At 38.9% G+C, this 16,204-nt stretch overlaps 1 protein-coding gene across 1 annotated transcript in view; it reads right to left on the bottom strand.

Annotated features, from left to right (window-relative positions):
• Positions 1–14,635, bottom strand: part of si:dkey-1d7.3 (transmembrane protein 132D) — a 28,652-nt gene extending 14,017 nt beyond the window's left edge. The window contains 3 exon segments of the mRNA XM_036588871.1: positions 2,896–3,002; positions 3,004–3,043; positions 13,782–14,635. Of these exon segments, the coding sequence (XP_036444764.1) occupies positions 2,896–3,002; positions 3,004–3,043; positions 13,782–14,635 (1,001 nt within the window).
• Between the last annotated feature and the right edge of the window lie 1,569 nt (positions 14,636–16,204).

The raw sequence follows: 16,204 nt of genomic DNA, 5'->3' as shown, positions 1-16,204 counted from the left end.
CTGTATCTTGACCTACCATATCTGTATTATTTTGATTCAGGGTCTATGACTGGGTAAAAGCACAGAATAGGATTTGAGTTGACATTATTAAAATTATCATAACGTGTTTGACTGTAAACAGTCAGATAAATAGTACTTGACCAAGTGAAGCAAACACTGGGCTTTGCTGTGCCAGAGAACCAAAAGCTTTTCAATGGTGAATCAAGGCTTTAGGGGTGGAAGGGCAAATGGTCCACTTCCATCCCATCATCCCTGGTGTGTATCATAGGTTTCTTAGCACAGGGGGAATCCTCTCTGCTTGGCTCTTTGTTGGTTAATACTGGGGCTAAGACGTGAGATCTCGGCTCTAATCTTGCACTGAACGCACGGGTCTTTAAGCCGGGATGACGGACAGATGTATCAGGGATGATTACAGATAAGTGGGTCGGCCTGCGGGAGATAGAGAGGGGGAGCAGGGGCAGTGTGCTAGGTGGAAGTTGGAGCTATTTTCTGTTGCTAGGGTCTGGACACTCTAGTGGCCAGATATTCACAGCGATGGAATATGTGATACTCTAATACACATCGACATATACAGACACCCTTTAAAGCAGCTTAAAGTAGCTATCCGATTTTGAGTCAGTAGTAGTCTTATAAATCAAATCTAAATTTTGTCCATACTATTGTCCATTTTTACAGATAACAGAATGTCATAGAGTGTCAGAAGCCACATAGGTAAGTCTGTTTTTGAATCTAGCTTGAGGCCAGAGTGTAATAATTTAGGCACACACACAACTTCCATAATGCGAATTTAACTATGTGTTAGCTACATCCTAATGGCTAAAGAATTTTGAAAAGAAAATATGTCTTGTTTGATTTTTTGAAACTTTTTTCCACCTATTTTCTTCAGACAATGTGAAATGCACCATTCTAGAGAAAACACACTAGAGTGTCAGAAGTGTTCACAGTGATGGAGATAAAAGCCATATGTCACCCAGAAGACACAAGCAGGTTCACTGGTGCTTTTGGATGGTAAATAAAACGGATAGATTTGCGTTGAAGGCAACACAACCCCTGGCTCCTATCAACACCACTGTAAAGAAAATCTTGTAAAGTTCCTTTACAGTGCATTTCACATCAAACAGCTCTGAATGACTTTGTTCAGGGTTGCACAACCGGACACAGGAAAGATCAGAATCAGCAGATTTTTGCTCCATACACAAAATTGACAATCAGCCAGTTGTTTTTATTTTTTGCTGACCTGTGTTGCAATTTTATGATGTAAATAGCTTGAGGCAGGCAAGTGCACTCACACTGTATATGAATGCTGCTGCTACACCTGTACCAAAATGTCAAAGCATAATTATCCATAAGTCATTGTGCTAAAGGTCCATTGTGCTAAATTGTGCTTTTATTTTCAATGAAGCACTTCATTTGATTCATGTTATTTAAAAGATTGATTTAAAATTGAAACATTTAAAAAGCCTTTGGCCCATTAAAGAGAAAATAAATGTTATTCATATTGTAACTTTGGCTAATAGAAAATACTGGAAATGTGCTAGTGTGTTTCAAGTGTCTGTTCAGCCCACACAGTGTGAGCTTCAGGATGAAAAAGCCTAATAAAAATTGGCCAAAAAACATGCAGTTTGCTGTAAACAAACTGGAATCACCCATAAAAAAATTATCACAATCAGTGCATTCTTGTTCTCAGTGACTGAATTTTTCTCCTTTAAGTATTTTAAAGAGTTGCACTTGTATCAGTGACATTACAGAGGTCTGATGACAGAGACACTCAATATACATGAAGTTACAGTGCAGTAAAGCAATGTCTATCACTGGGTCTCTAACTCTCATTGCTGATTAATTCATTAGCAAATGCAAATAGTTGGGCGACCCAGTAATTTTAATACCCCTACATCTCTGCATGGCTTGTCGTTTCAAAAGGTTAAACAGCCCTGATCACAGCATTAGCTTCAGCCCTAAAAAATTTATGCGCTGAGAACGTGACAAGGATTCTCCAAACAGATATTTTCCCTACAGACCAATGGCCCAAATAACTTACGGAAATCTCTTTACATTAATAACTGCGCATCCCTGCAGACACCAAATCGTATGTAAAGCTGTGAAGCCACATGTCTCAGCCTCATATTCAAATAAAGCATATGTTTAACAAGACATTTGTAGTTTTAAAGATGGATTAAAGTCTTAAAAATACATCGAAAATCTGTTCAAATGAAAAGGCTGATTCCTGCTGTGGAGGAAATTTTCACTGATCCTCTTCTCACTGTTTCAAGAGGCAACTAACACTGGAGTTGTTTTTAGAAGCAACAAGTAGCTTCAGGCAAAATTTGTCCTAAAAACGCTAACCTTGCTAATAATAAATGGGAAGCACACTTACAAATGAGAACATGTTAAGGTCTATAAAAGCTGTGTCCCCAAAACACATGTTGTTGTTGTGGGTTTTCTTTTGCTTGTTTATCTAGTTTTTGAGGGAAGGGTGGTATTGGAACGAGCAGACTACATCAATCCAGTGTTAGGTACTGAATAATTAAGATGTTTTTATTTATTTATGGGAACTCAAATTATTTTACAAAACTGTAGTCAGATGTCTCTGATGTTTGCTCAGAGTAGATATGGTTGACTTATTGTTTGTAAAACACAGCACTTTGTCTTCATTCAAAACGCCAACCTGTAAGAGGTAACAGGTTGTCTCAGCAGCTGTTCCAATAAGAGCAACGAGACAAACAGAAAAGAGGGGTGTTTTTCACTCTGCTTTACACTCTGTTGCTTAATTCTCATCATTTAAGAAGGAGAACACTGCTTGTATGGCCTTGCAGTACTTAAACAAATTCCACATGAAAGTAAAAAGACCCACATACGCATAGCACAATAACGGATGAGGGTAAGTTTAAGGCTTGCCTTTTTCCTGTAAAAGCATTCTTCCTCTGGCAGATGACAGAGATTGTTTGGGGGTTGCTTCCTCTCCCTGGATCCAGGGCGATGTCCCACAGCTGAGGGTCACTTGGGTCTGGCTGTGCTGAAGGACATCCCTCTCCGCACTGTGGCTCTGTCACACATAAGGACATCAAAGTTATAATTTTTGAAAAATAGGCCCTGTGATTGAATGTATGAGGCATGAATGCTTCATCTATAGCAGTGAATTCTATGCCTGTAAAGCAACATCAGACAATAAAAACATTGCATTTGGTGATATTTATGTATGCAGTACTGTGCAAAAGTGTCATTAAAGCCATTAAGCACATTATTCATTTTTAGAGACAAAAAGCAGAAAATTAACTAATTATAATATGAAAAATTCTCAGTATTTAGTGTGTCCACTATGATCATTTCTCTTTGATTTTTCCAATCAACCAATGTTCAGTCTTAGATATTGGGTCAATTTTCTGCTTAAAATAATACTAAACACATTCAATGATGCTGAGGTCTGGACTCTGGGGTGACCAGTCTATTGCTCTGAGTATACAAGCTGCTTCTTGACGTGATCTTCTTTCCAGATCTGAAGCAAGAGTGAAGCTTGAGTTTCTCTTAAAGATAAAAGCTTTAAGTACTGTTTATCTGATGGTGACAGTTCTGAAGCTCCATTTTCTCTATAACTTTTTCTAATTTTATGATTATCTTACATTTGCACAGTACTATACATACATAGGCATGTGTACAAAGGGTATATATATCCTCAGCCTGGAATTCGGCAGAACATTGGCCTAAGTTTAAAGGCAAAAAAAATGCCTGCACTTGCATATGATCAGATCATCTATTGATTCAGAACATATTTATAATAGAAGGCAACAGGAGGTGCTGAAGCAACATTGGCTTCTATTGTAATTGTATATGGAGTCTAAAGGTTTTAAGTCCTGAGCAACACATTAAACTACTGTCTATGGTAACTGCTTGTATGCTACAGATGTGGCAGATGGACAAATTAGTATTCATTTAATGTAGTCACTTAAATATATGCAAAAATGCTTATTTACTGTACAGTGTGCATGTGCGTTTTAAAGGCAATAGGGCCAAGGTCTTAAATGCTACCCTCACCTCTGACTGACAGTAAATCAAAACAGTGCTTCCTCCTGTCTGACGGAACTCATTTTCATCAACCTTTTTCATTTAACCTGCTAGTTGCTTTGTCCACTGCATCTCTCAGATAAACATCCACACCCATGCCCTCATTACAGGCCATGCAAAGTGGCCTACTGGACCTGCCAGTCAGATCCTCGCCCTACTGGAATTCTCTCAGAGTTCTGGCTGGTCAGTTTTACCAGGGCTCTCCGTGGACTACTACAGATGTGTTCACTTTTCTGTCTCAGAGTGTGGTAGTGAAATAAGCTTGTGCTCACACAACGCTTTAGCTTCAGTATGGAAACTAAACGCAGGGCTGAGTACTGTGCAACTCTGAGGAACATTAATCTTGCTGGCCCTCAAAGTCGGAGCCCACTCTTCAGCCTTAAGATGCAGCCAAATGCTTTTTTTTTTTCAGATTTATCCAGCAGACAGGCGCTTCGCCTGTCCCTCCTGTCCACTGCCGAGGCTTACACAGAATGGAAGAGAGCCACACTCCAGCCTGAGATGTGGGCCGGGCTTGAGCTCCGTCCAAACTCTCTGGAACTTATGGAGTGCGACGGGGGAGCGGACAGTGAAGTGGCCGACAGCATGGTGACAAGCTGTATTATCTCTGTCCCCTCATCCATCTTTCGCTCGCTCCGTCTCTCTCTGCATTCACACTGTTTCACGGACACTGCCAGAGCAATTCTTCTTCATGCTGTCGGTCTAAACTCACATTCTTCAGCAACACTTATATGGAACAATAATATGAATGATGAAAATCCCATCATTTGGACAGTAAACCTCCTAAATGAGCCCTAGTGGAAGACATATCAGTTTGGAATTCATGTCGTTACTGGATTTACTCATGTAAAAAGGCCTCAGCATCATTACAATTCATGAATCCATAAAATGATACACGCTTTATAATAAAAGGTGGCAAATGGAGCAATGCTGTAGAACAACCACAGAAGAAGAACCACAGAAGAACCCTTCAGTGGCTGATTCTTTAAAAAGGAATTACACAGATGTTCCAAAATGTATGTGGAATTCAGTGGTTGAGATGTAAACAAAGTCATTCAGAGTGGTTTGATGTAAAATGCTCATTTCTATAGACACTTACCAACTCAAATTTCTTTACAGTGGTGGTTGACAGTATTTCTTAAATGTGTCACTAAATGTGCCTGTTCCAACTTACCAAATGTCAGACAAAATAAATATGAAAACATAAAAACGTCTTTTTGCCCTATCACCCGCCTCTATGATATATATTTGCCATATCATCCACTGTTATTTTGAACCTTCCACAAATGTGTCACATTTCACTGTAATGCTCATTTGCGGTGGATCTATTTGCAACCTCTATAATATATAGATGTTCATGTATCGGTGTCGTCGTTGGCAGATATGTACATGAAAATATCGGATATCAACATCCCAAAAAATTTATGGAAACAATACTTTTAATGTGAATGATTTAATATGTCAGGCAAAACATTAATCTGTGTGTAATTAAATGCTATTGTACAAGTTAAAGTCACTGGGGGCCTTTTTTAAACAATGTGTAGCAGCTTGTTTCATCTGCCAGGATTTCTCTTCAACTTTCTTTAGTCAGACGCGCATACAAAGGATTATGCTCGACAGATGACCATGAGGGATACTCCAGTAGCATCCTCGAAAACTGCCAGAATGTGGGCTGCATTTCTCAGCTGGATTCAAAGAATCCTTCTGATTGGAACAGCGGTCTAGAAATGCAGCCCACCTGGACCGCAGCCCTAGCACTTGGAACGCAGCTTACAACACACATGGCAGTGGTACTCCAAGACCAGGATTGAGAAACACAGTTCTATGGCACTTCTACAAAAAACTCTTTTGGTTCCATTTGGTGCCTTTATTTTTAAGATGACTTTTATCAGATATTTACCAAACACATATGGGAGTAGGGGTTTTTGGGTATTACATTCTTAATGAGATTAGTAGAACAATCAGTTGTAATTCATGATATCTGCCTGTATCAGTCCACTCCACTGTGCTCTGCGCTGAGATCAACCTGTTGAGTTAAGCAGAGGAACAAGGAATGACTATGGCTGACAGCACTGTGGCAAGTTTTCAACCACCTCTCTTTTCTTCTGTCTCTATCTGCATTCACACCACTCAACAGTTACCGCCACAGCAATCCTCTTTTGTTTCCCAGATTTAAATGCACATTTATGATCAACATCTATATGCAACAGTAATAAGAATAAAAATGCCATCATTTAAAAAGTCTGGCCTATTGGTGTGAACACAGTATACAACTCAATAAGAATAATACAGTTTCAAATTTTACTAATTTATATAACCACAAACCCTCTTTTTAAAATGTCATGGTGGAAGTAAGCAGCTTACTGTTAGTCTCCCTGAAACACATGCACCTACAACATAAGCAAGTTTCCACACAGTAATTCACACAAAGTCCGAGACCACCGTTTCATTTAATGCCTAGTAAAAATGGCCATTAAGTATTAATTACTGTATTCACTTTCTGCATCAGGAAAAAGGAGAAAATCTATTTTACAGAAAATTACACAGAAGCCTCAACAACTGATTACATTACAAAATTCTTCAGTATTTAGTGTGTCCACACTTTGCCTTTATTTCTTTTTAACATCTTTCACATAAATCTCCAAGGATATTTTCACACCTCCAAAGTTCAGTCTTAGAAGTTGGCTGCAATGCATCTGCTTCTCACAATCCCAGTAATCCCAAACACATTCAATGATGTTGAGGTCTGGACAATGGGGTGGTCAGTCTATTGTTCTGACAACACCAGTAGCTTCTTTGTTTTTGAAGTCTTTTTGTTCTTTCTATGAGAAGTTGATTCTATAATGACTTGTGGTGGTCTCCCAGGTCTTGCATGGTTGTGAGTTAAGAAAGCTAAGAATTTTTGAAATGTTTTAAAAGCTGTGTTTTCAGCTTTGCTGATTTTCTTATCTTATGTAAGTGGATTATTTTATATTTAATCTCCCCAGAAGTTAATTTTTGAAAAAAACCTATACTTAATGGCCAAATAGCAATATTTTGAAACTAAGCCATCCCTACATGGGACATACAATCATATGCTAAAATTTGAACTAATGATCAAACTGTGTGTTTTGTTGATTCTCTAAGTAAAAATAAGGTTAAACATCCATTACAGAGAGCCAGCTGCAGAAGTGTGTTCTCTGTAGACAATGTGCTAACTTAGTTTCACTTAGAAAATCAACAGAACATTTAATCTGAACCAGGGCACCCAAACCTTTGCATATGATTATAGATCATTTTGGCAATTCATTTTCAAAAAACGAGAGTAAATGTAACTGGGGTTGGATTTTGCTTGTGTAAAAAATGGCCACAGTTTTACTATCATTCATTAATCCCCAAAGCAGCAGTAATAAAAAAGAATCATAGCATTATTATGATTATTTACCAGAAACCATCAGTAGTAAACACATGGGCTGTTTATTTGGTATTAGAGCAGAAACAAGATTAGGAGAGTAATCAGCTGTAATTCATGATATCAGACTGAATCAGTCCACGCCAGCCTGCTCTTTCAGACAGATCTATCCACTGTTCACAGAGACTGAGAGACATAGAGGGTGATAATAAATCAGGATTACAGTTGGACTTCAAAAGTACTGCCTGTAATTATTGCATCATCTAGACACTCAGATCCCACCAGAGCCACATGTAATCAACAGTTGTTCACTGTGTAGACTGTGCAGACACATTCACTTCTAGAATGGGTTTCAGTCACACCGATAAGTCAGAGAGACAGAGAGATGGCAGGAGTGAGACAGAGACAGGAATAGAGCGAAGGAGAGCAGGGGTGAGAGACGAAGCGAGGGAGGGAGAGCGAGAGGGAGCGCATCTGTATGTGTGGCCTATTTTCAGCATGCCTAGAGAACAGCCGTTGTATGCATAACTAAAGAAACGGTTCAGCAGAATCTGTAATGAGGATCTTGATGGAATAAATCTCTGACACAAATCAACGACCACTAGCAACTGATGTGGAACTGCCAGCAGAGTTAAGTACAGAATAGAATAGAATAGAATATTACTCTGGCCCTCCTGTTGTCAGTCTCATGTTTTGTTAATTTTAATATCCTAATTATGATTTCAATAAATTAATAAGCCACAAGAGGCTGTGAGTTACAGTAGTTTAACCATAGGTGAGGAGTGTTGTTTGGCATAACACGAAGAGGACGTTTTATGATACAGCAACAAAAAACAAGATGATATGTTATTAATGAGGCTGTCAAAGTTAACAAATTGTTAAAAGCTAATGCGATAAGTTATTTGTGCTGCTGTATGTTGCTATGACAGCTTTAAATGACTATTACAGTGATATCTTCAGCGCTGTTGGCAGACTACGCTGTTATTAAACTACACTGCCTAAAATCATATGATTTTCATGTTCAGATTCATGTGAACCTACAATCGCATGGTGTAAATACTGCTACTGAACTACTGAAAGTAATGAATGTGTTTATCTCATCTTTTACATGCTAATTAATATTTTCATATCAATAAATTTCTGTTTTGTCATTTCAGCTCAGTATGCAGTATGCTTTTTTAGTCCATCTCAGTGTTTTTCAATAGAGACTGCTAACCTTTTTCCACTAGTACATTTTCACTGCAACCTTGACTACAGATCATTAAATATGGTTTCATTGAATCCACTGTTCTTACTGACATACTACATCTACGTTTTAACTGCTGCCAAAACAGGAAGAATGATATAAGATAAGATAATCCTTTATTAGTCCCACAACAGGGAAATTCTCAGTGCTACAGCAGCAAGGGGTGAGCAAGGCACTCAAGAAAAAGAAAAGAAGTAACAAGAAGAGAATTAACAAGCAAGTAATTAACTTTGTTAATTACTTAACAAGGTTTTTACAGTTTGTTACTTGTTATTATATAGACAATATATATAATACTAAAAGTAAAAAATAAGATAAAAATATAAACGCTATCCTTCACAAAAAATGAACAATATAAAAAATATAAGATATTTACACTGTAAGGATATTTTGCCTGGAATTCACATGGAGTATTGCACATGAGGTACTGGTTTATATTACACATGGGAATGGTGAGGAGTTAACAATATGAACATTATAAATAGAAAGAAAAAAATCTTTACACTATAGAGATATTTAAAAAAAAAAAATACTGCACATGGAGTTATATTGCAAACAGGAAAAAGTGATAAGATTCACAGTTTATGCTCTGTAGGTGAGTGAAGTCTAATTATTGATTAAATATCAGAGGAATGCATCAATTACAAACATTAGTGTCCTCCTACAAAGCAGAAACTAAAAAAACATTTAAAAGAAGGATGACGCGATGCTGATCCTTTCTAGTTTGGGAATATTGGGAGAGTAGACATCAGAAAATATATGTCTAATTCAACAGCCTGGAGAAGCTATGTAAATTAAAATGTACTATAACACGCATACACGTGCTCAAACATTTATCACAAAGTGTAATAATAAAATTGGAATTTGTAGTTTTTTCATTTAACGGTTTATTTTCTTTTTTTTTTTAAACAAGCATCTCTAAAAGACGAAGAACCATTTTCTCTCTCAGGTCACAGTCTCTTCTCCTCCCTCCCTCATCCACTGCTCTTATTTCTCTTTTTGCCCTTATCTTACCCTTCCACTTCATCTCACCTCCCTTTCCCTCTCACCTACTTCCTTTCACTGTCCCTCTCTGTTGTTCACTTTCTTCTCCAGCTCTCTCAAAAGCCTGATGTCCACCTCTGTTCTGCTGTTCTTTACAGTGACATCCTCACTCTCTGTCCTAACTGAGAGTGGTGAAGGTTCAGCATCACTATTCAGTGTTTCATTTACAGGCAGACAAATACGCTCCTACAAATGCTCTTACGAACTTCACAAACACAATACTAGCGAAAATAATGAACATGATACAAATAACATTTTACTGACATTTTGCTTGAAATCTTAACAACAAACCCAGCCTATGTTTAGTCTGCTGTTGTCCCATTTCACAAGACTGGGAGAAACTTCTGCTCACCACAAAGGCTCTATAACACATAATGCACACATCTGTGTTAGTGAAAAAAAGGAAAAAGCTCACCATAACTTAATGTTGGCCATTAGTATCATAGCTCTTAAAGTTTAAGCTGATTTTCGTCTTTAATATTGACTCAAATCCTCTGACTGCAGGGTTTTTTGTAGTGAACAGGGCCTCACTAGCTACTCTCCTATCAGTAGCGTTAGTCCTGTAACTTACAGGAGTCAAGCAAGCTATTAAAACTAATTTAAACTGGCTCAGGTCGTCAACAACGTTCACCATAGCCCATTCCGCCTTGTATTAAGCTCAGCTGGTAATTTGTTAATGATAGCCAACATATCCCGAGGTTTATTGTGTGCCGGTGCGGATTTGAGAACATGGCAGCATTAGCAGCGGAGCGGCTGAGGAGACACTTTTAAATGTAAGTATTGAGTTTAAACTCAATGTGGTCTGAAGCAAAACTTATGCTAACACTTCATTTTAGGGAGCAAGGAGCAGATAGAGAGAAGCATCTCCAGCTCTAATAAACGAAAAAATAAAAGAAATAACATCAAATTTTCTGGCTCCATCTTTAAAGAACTTCAGAAAGAACTTAACAAGAGCAGCGTTTTGTGACGCAGCGGTAAAGGCAGGAACAGGGGTGCTGTGCAGGAAATCCGTTGTAGAGCAGACCAGTCTCATTTCAGTTCAGCCTTTATGGGTCTACACAGCCTTCGAAAGACACGCCTTCCTAGACCGCGTCCTTCAAAGGATGCAGCCCCTGAATTGGGACACACCTACAGTCTCACACTCTGTGAATTTACTGAGGCTGTGTCCCAAACCACGCACTTCTTTGATTTACATAACTACACTAATGAATGCACTTCTAATGTCGATGAGTGCTGTAGTATGCAGTTTGGGACACGGGACACTGAGTGTTCAGAAGTCAGCACTGACACTGCCATATGATGTCAACTGAAAGTGGCAGGCAATAAAAGTTCAGGCATGAGTGCAATCGGGCTGCTGTTTTGAAGCCATTTAATAAAATTACAGATGCAGCCAAACTGTGCTGCCCTCCAGGGACAATTTTATGTTTACACAGATTTTGTACAGTGGCAAATGAAGCATGTAGAACTCAAAAAAGGTGCTATTCATTTTGAGAGAAAAAGGGGCAGGCTGACTGCCTCATTTTGTTTAACTGGGGTGGCCAGAGGTGTGGCCAAGTGGACCACCTCGGCCATACCTTGGCTCTGCCCCTGGTCAAAACACTTACGTATATCAGTCTTAAAGGCACAGTAACATAAATAGCCTGTTACATCAAAGAGGTTGAAAAATAGTCATGTAAAAATGAATCCTGTCTGTTTTTGGTTAATAAACCCACAAAAATGTTGTTAATGGTCCTCAGGGGGGTCCGAAAATAAAATGTAAAAAAAATGTAGGATGTGGGCCCTTTAAGTATCTGCCGGTACTAATATAACTCACGTCACTGTGCATACCTATGTAAAAATATTTGTCTCTTTTTTCCATAAAGCTATGAATCTAAGAGTCCATTATTTGCAGTTGGCTGCTTCAACGGATGCCATTATTTTTTAGCCCAGCAAACGCAGCAGTCCCAGATAGAAGACAGATTGGTCCGCAAAGAGTTAACAACTCCACTAATTTTCAATCAGTGCTCGGATTACCCGTCATAACCCCAGGGGTCTGGACTCAATCTTGGAGAGAGGAGTGAAGTGGGGCAGAGAGTTTTCCCAGGATAAAATCAATCTCTCTGCGAAACTGGGCTCCACTTCGGCTTAACCCCTCATCCAAAAGGAATGTCCATTTGAGAGGGCAGAGGAAACTGAGGCAGCTTCTGCTGGCAGAGTAAAGCTCTAGAGGTGGGTGGAGGGGCAGATGAGATCAAAATAGTGCTTCACAACTTCATAAAACCCTCAGAAAAAAACAGCATCTCAAACCTGTGAGACGTTTTTGGATTGAGTGGACTGAGATTAGTCCTGTACATTTTCAGCAAGGCGGCCTGAGGGTCAGATCCAGTCCTATGATGATAATCCTCAATGATCGCCAATAACATCTATCCCAACCACTGTTCAAGCTCAACAATACTTTGGGATTAAGATGACCGGGACAACAACAGGAAGTGGGTCAGGTTGTAGTTTATGAGGTCATGTATTTATGTGCGATTTTCTGGATACACAAAACAACAAACTCCAGATATTCTAAAACTAGAAGAACAATAAACAGTACTTTAGCCCAAACAAATAATACCAATTTCACTCCGCTATGTGTTCCGCCTCTGTGGCTGTGGGTTGGGATTCAGCAGATTGCACTGTGTGTTTTTGCACGACAGAGCTTCTTCTGTAATAAGTTCATCTCTGCCCAAAGGAGTCAAGTAGTTATTAGGTATTTGCTTTCTTGCTCCATTAAGTCGATGCATTATTTATGGGGAGAAACACACACACACAATAACGGAATGTTACGAAATGAATGCTGCCAAATAATTTCCCCATTATTTCCCTATTTATGGAAGAGTGGCTTTGAAACTCCTTCAGTTAGAAAAATGAATTGAGCTGGCGCTAGGTTATTATGTTGTTGTAATCTGTGTACAGGGTGAAAACACAAAATTCTCCCAGCTATAAAGTGGAACGCCTGTAGGGACCGACCCTTAAGAATATTTTCAGGTACATACACACATTAGCAAGGGACACTGCTGTCTCAGTCCCCACTGCACCTCCTACACAATGATCCTATTTTGGCCAAATCCAAAATACCCTTTCTGGAACAAAAATAGGTGGTAATTGTAATGTCTTCAGAGAAATCTGATAATCCTGAACATAAATCCTATTTCTAAACAGTTTATTAATAATAGATTTGGACCACCACGTAACAGCAGATCAACGTAATAATACATAAATACACTGGGCAGCCTAAAACACAGTATAAAGTGCATTCTGGTTCAGCTGTTTTGTTTAACAGCCTCAACTGAAAGAATCTAAATGCTGCGTTGATTCTATGCATGCATACCAGAGAGGGCTGTCACTATCAATTGGTAATCAAGCAATCTACTGATTATTTTGACAATTATGTAATCAGAACTTTTAAAAAGATAATAAAAAATAAAAATGGACATAAATAAACAATAATGAACTATGCATAGCTTTTCATATATGTTACTGGACAAAGTTAAACAATTTAAGCCATATAATAATAAGGAAGTCTTTTTATAGACTTGTATTATCAGTTAAAATATGTATAAAACACTGAGGAACAATGCATATAAATGGTGGTCTATAGTTCCATACAATAAGAAAGACTAGTAGGAGGGTTTTAAGGATAATTCTAAATTGAAAAATTTCTGCAAAAAGAAAAGACCTTGGTACTACATATTTTAAAAAGACGGTTATTCAAGGGTTTTTAGTAAAGGCAATGGTTCTATTTAGAACCATTTCATGCTTAATAGGATGTTTACATGGACAAATCGTTTCCTCAGATTGGTGAAGAATGTGAATACTGTTCTATGTAGCAGCAAATACAATAAAAGAACCCTTTTCTTCCCTTTAAACATATATTGTCATCATGCAACCTGCCACCTAATAACTGGCAATTCACCAAAAAGGTCCATTTTAACCAATGACTTTAATCAAGTAAACGTGACAACCCCAAGTGCAGGAAAAAGTGAGACAGGAAAAGACTGCTGAGATTAAAGAACTCACCTGAGTATAAAGTGCACTACAGGGGAGGTACTGGACAAGAAGACGTAGAAGGTGGCTGTGTCTGCGTTCTTCAGAGGTTTTGAAGACGTCTGCACGATCACAGTTCCACCCAGACGCAAGCGCATGAACGTGGGGTTTCCAGGAGGTGAGCGCAGGAGGTTGACATTGCCAATTCTCTTCATGTTGGGACCAAAGGCCTGGTTTGCACCCTTCCACTGATTACTATCCTGGGCAACACACTGGCTGGTGGGACTGGGTCTGGTCTGGTAGTAAAGTTCTACAACTGTCCCTCTTGAATCACCCCTTTGCTCCCTGCTGGACCTGGCGCCGCCTGGGCTGAACCATGCTGGCTCCGGCTTCAGATGGGCCAAGCAGAAGCCTCCATTTGCAGGGATAGAGCAGGTTCCTCGAATCTCCAGCAATGCCCAGAAGGCATGAGCTGTGACACAGATGTAGCCAGCTTCACTCTGCCCTGGCCTGACTTGATCTGACACATCCTTTACGAGATCCGTCTTGCTGGTGGCATAAAAGAGCAGTCGTATTACAGGTGCTGAAGAGCGCACTTGGCGGGCCAGAATGAAGGCTCGGACACTGGGGCCACTGTTTACCAGCTCCAGCGGGATAGACTGCTCCACAGACATGGGCCCATAGCTGACGTTGATGGCTGGCTGCTCAGTGACCCCAGTGATGATGAAGATTTGTTTCTGCGACCGCTGGCTAAGATTTCCCTTCAAAACTTGACTGGCATTTTTCAGAAAGAGATGGTCAGCGTTGAGGATCTGGTAGGTCAGTTCTGGAAGATCAGGAGCTAGGGGAAAGGTCTTCGGATCATCTGATACCTCCTCAGCCTTCATTCCTACAGGGGAATATGGATTAAGTGATATTTATGATTCTGCAAATACTGTTTAGTATGGGGGAGGGGTCATACTACACATGATATATTGCATGGGTTTGTGCACAGCTCGGTTTTTTATCTAACTGGTTAAAAGTTTGGACACACCTCAATGCATGTTTTTCATAATCTTAAAGACATTTCAATCTAAAACCTTATTGTTGCTGTCGTAACAAAACCCTGCATCTCTGAAATAATAACTTCACAGGAGACATCAAGAAATGTTTTTAACTTTCAATGTACTGTAATGTGTCAATATTTTATTCCAAGTAATTTTGGACCATTTGTGTTGGTCCATTCATCATGAAATGTTCATACAATGTAAAGAGAAGCTGGCATTTTCAAATAACGGAATAATAGGTTTTGAAATTGGTTTCTCAGACAAACATAAATAGTGAAGTCGATGCCTAGATGAGGCCTAATTTGTTTCCAAAACAAATTCTACATGTAAAAATATGCTAATTTCCCCCTCAACGAGTAGTTTCAGCAGCCAACAAGTGCTTAGCATACATGAGAACTTCTTCAGGCCTGTTTGGAAAAGCATCCCAGGTGGCTTCTTTTAAAGCTGCTTGACAGAATGATCAAGAGTGTGCAAGGAAAAGGCAAAGGGAGGCTAAAATGTGAGATTTGTTTAAAGGGAAATTCCACAGATTTTTTTTATTTATGCATAATTCAATCATTAGGATGTAAACAAACCGATTCAGAGTGGTCTGAAGTGAAGCGTTGCATTGTAAAGAAACTTAAAGACTCATTTCTTTACAGTGGTGGTGATAGAAAAAAGGGGTTTACAGCATAAATATATCCATTTTATTTGCCATCCAAAATGGTCACTGAACCAACATGTCTGAGTTTTTGTATGTATGGTGATATTGATAAAAACAGTGGTAAATCTAAAAAATGCAACACCCTGCATGTACCTCTCCACAATGAACCTATTGTAGTTGAAGTTTTAGGCCAAAACCTCATCTTAACATTGTCATAAATTAATGTGCCAGGCATCAGGCAGTATATTTGTAACCATTTCATGTAATAGTTTTCTGGGATGCAACTTTTAGAGGCATTAAATGCTTCCGAAGTTTAGCTCTTATTAACACCACCGTGAACAATTCTGACTCAGTAAATTACTCTAAAATTACACATTTCACATCAAACCACTCTGAATGACTTTGTTTATATATTAATTACTTAATCATGCAGCAATCAAAGGATTTCCCTTTAATACATTTTCGGTAACTGTATTATTCCATATGTGCTTATTTCAAAGCTTTGATATCTCCACCATTATTGTAAAATGTGGAAAACAGTAAAAAAAGGAAACAAAATCCAAACAACCCAAAGTGACTGATACTGTATATTGCAAACTGCTGTGTGCCATGTTCTAACATCAGCTCACCTGCTTCTACTTCTCAGCATTCACACAGATCAAAAGCGTATGACTGGCTCAAAGCTTTGCTTTTGACAGCCTCTTCATGGCATGCTGTTCAACAGTTTTCACTAAAAAATATCTGCAGATTTGAGAAGGACAAAAGTC

Source organism: Colossoma macropomum, unplaced genomic scaffold (genome assembly GCF_904425465.1).
Source record: "Colossoma macropomum unplaced genomic scaffold, Colossoma_macropomum, whole genome shotgun sequence".
NCBI lineage: Eukaryota > Metazoa > Chordata > Actinopteri > Characiformes > Serrasalmidae > Colossoma > Colossoma macropomum.
The sequence above is the reverse complement of the archived record's forward strand: the minus strand, read 5'-3'. Positions and strand labels throughout refer to the sequence as shown.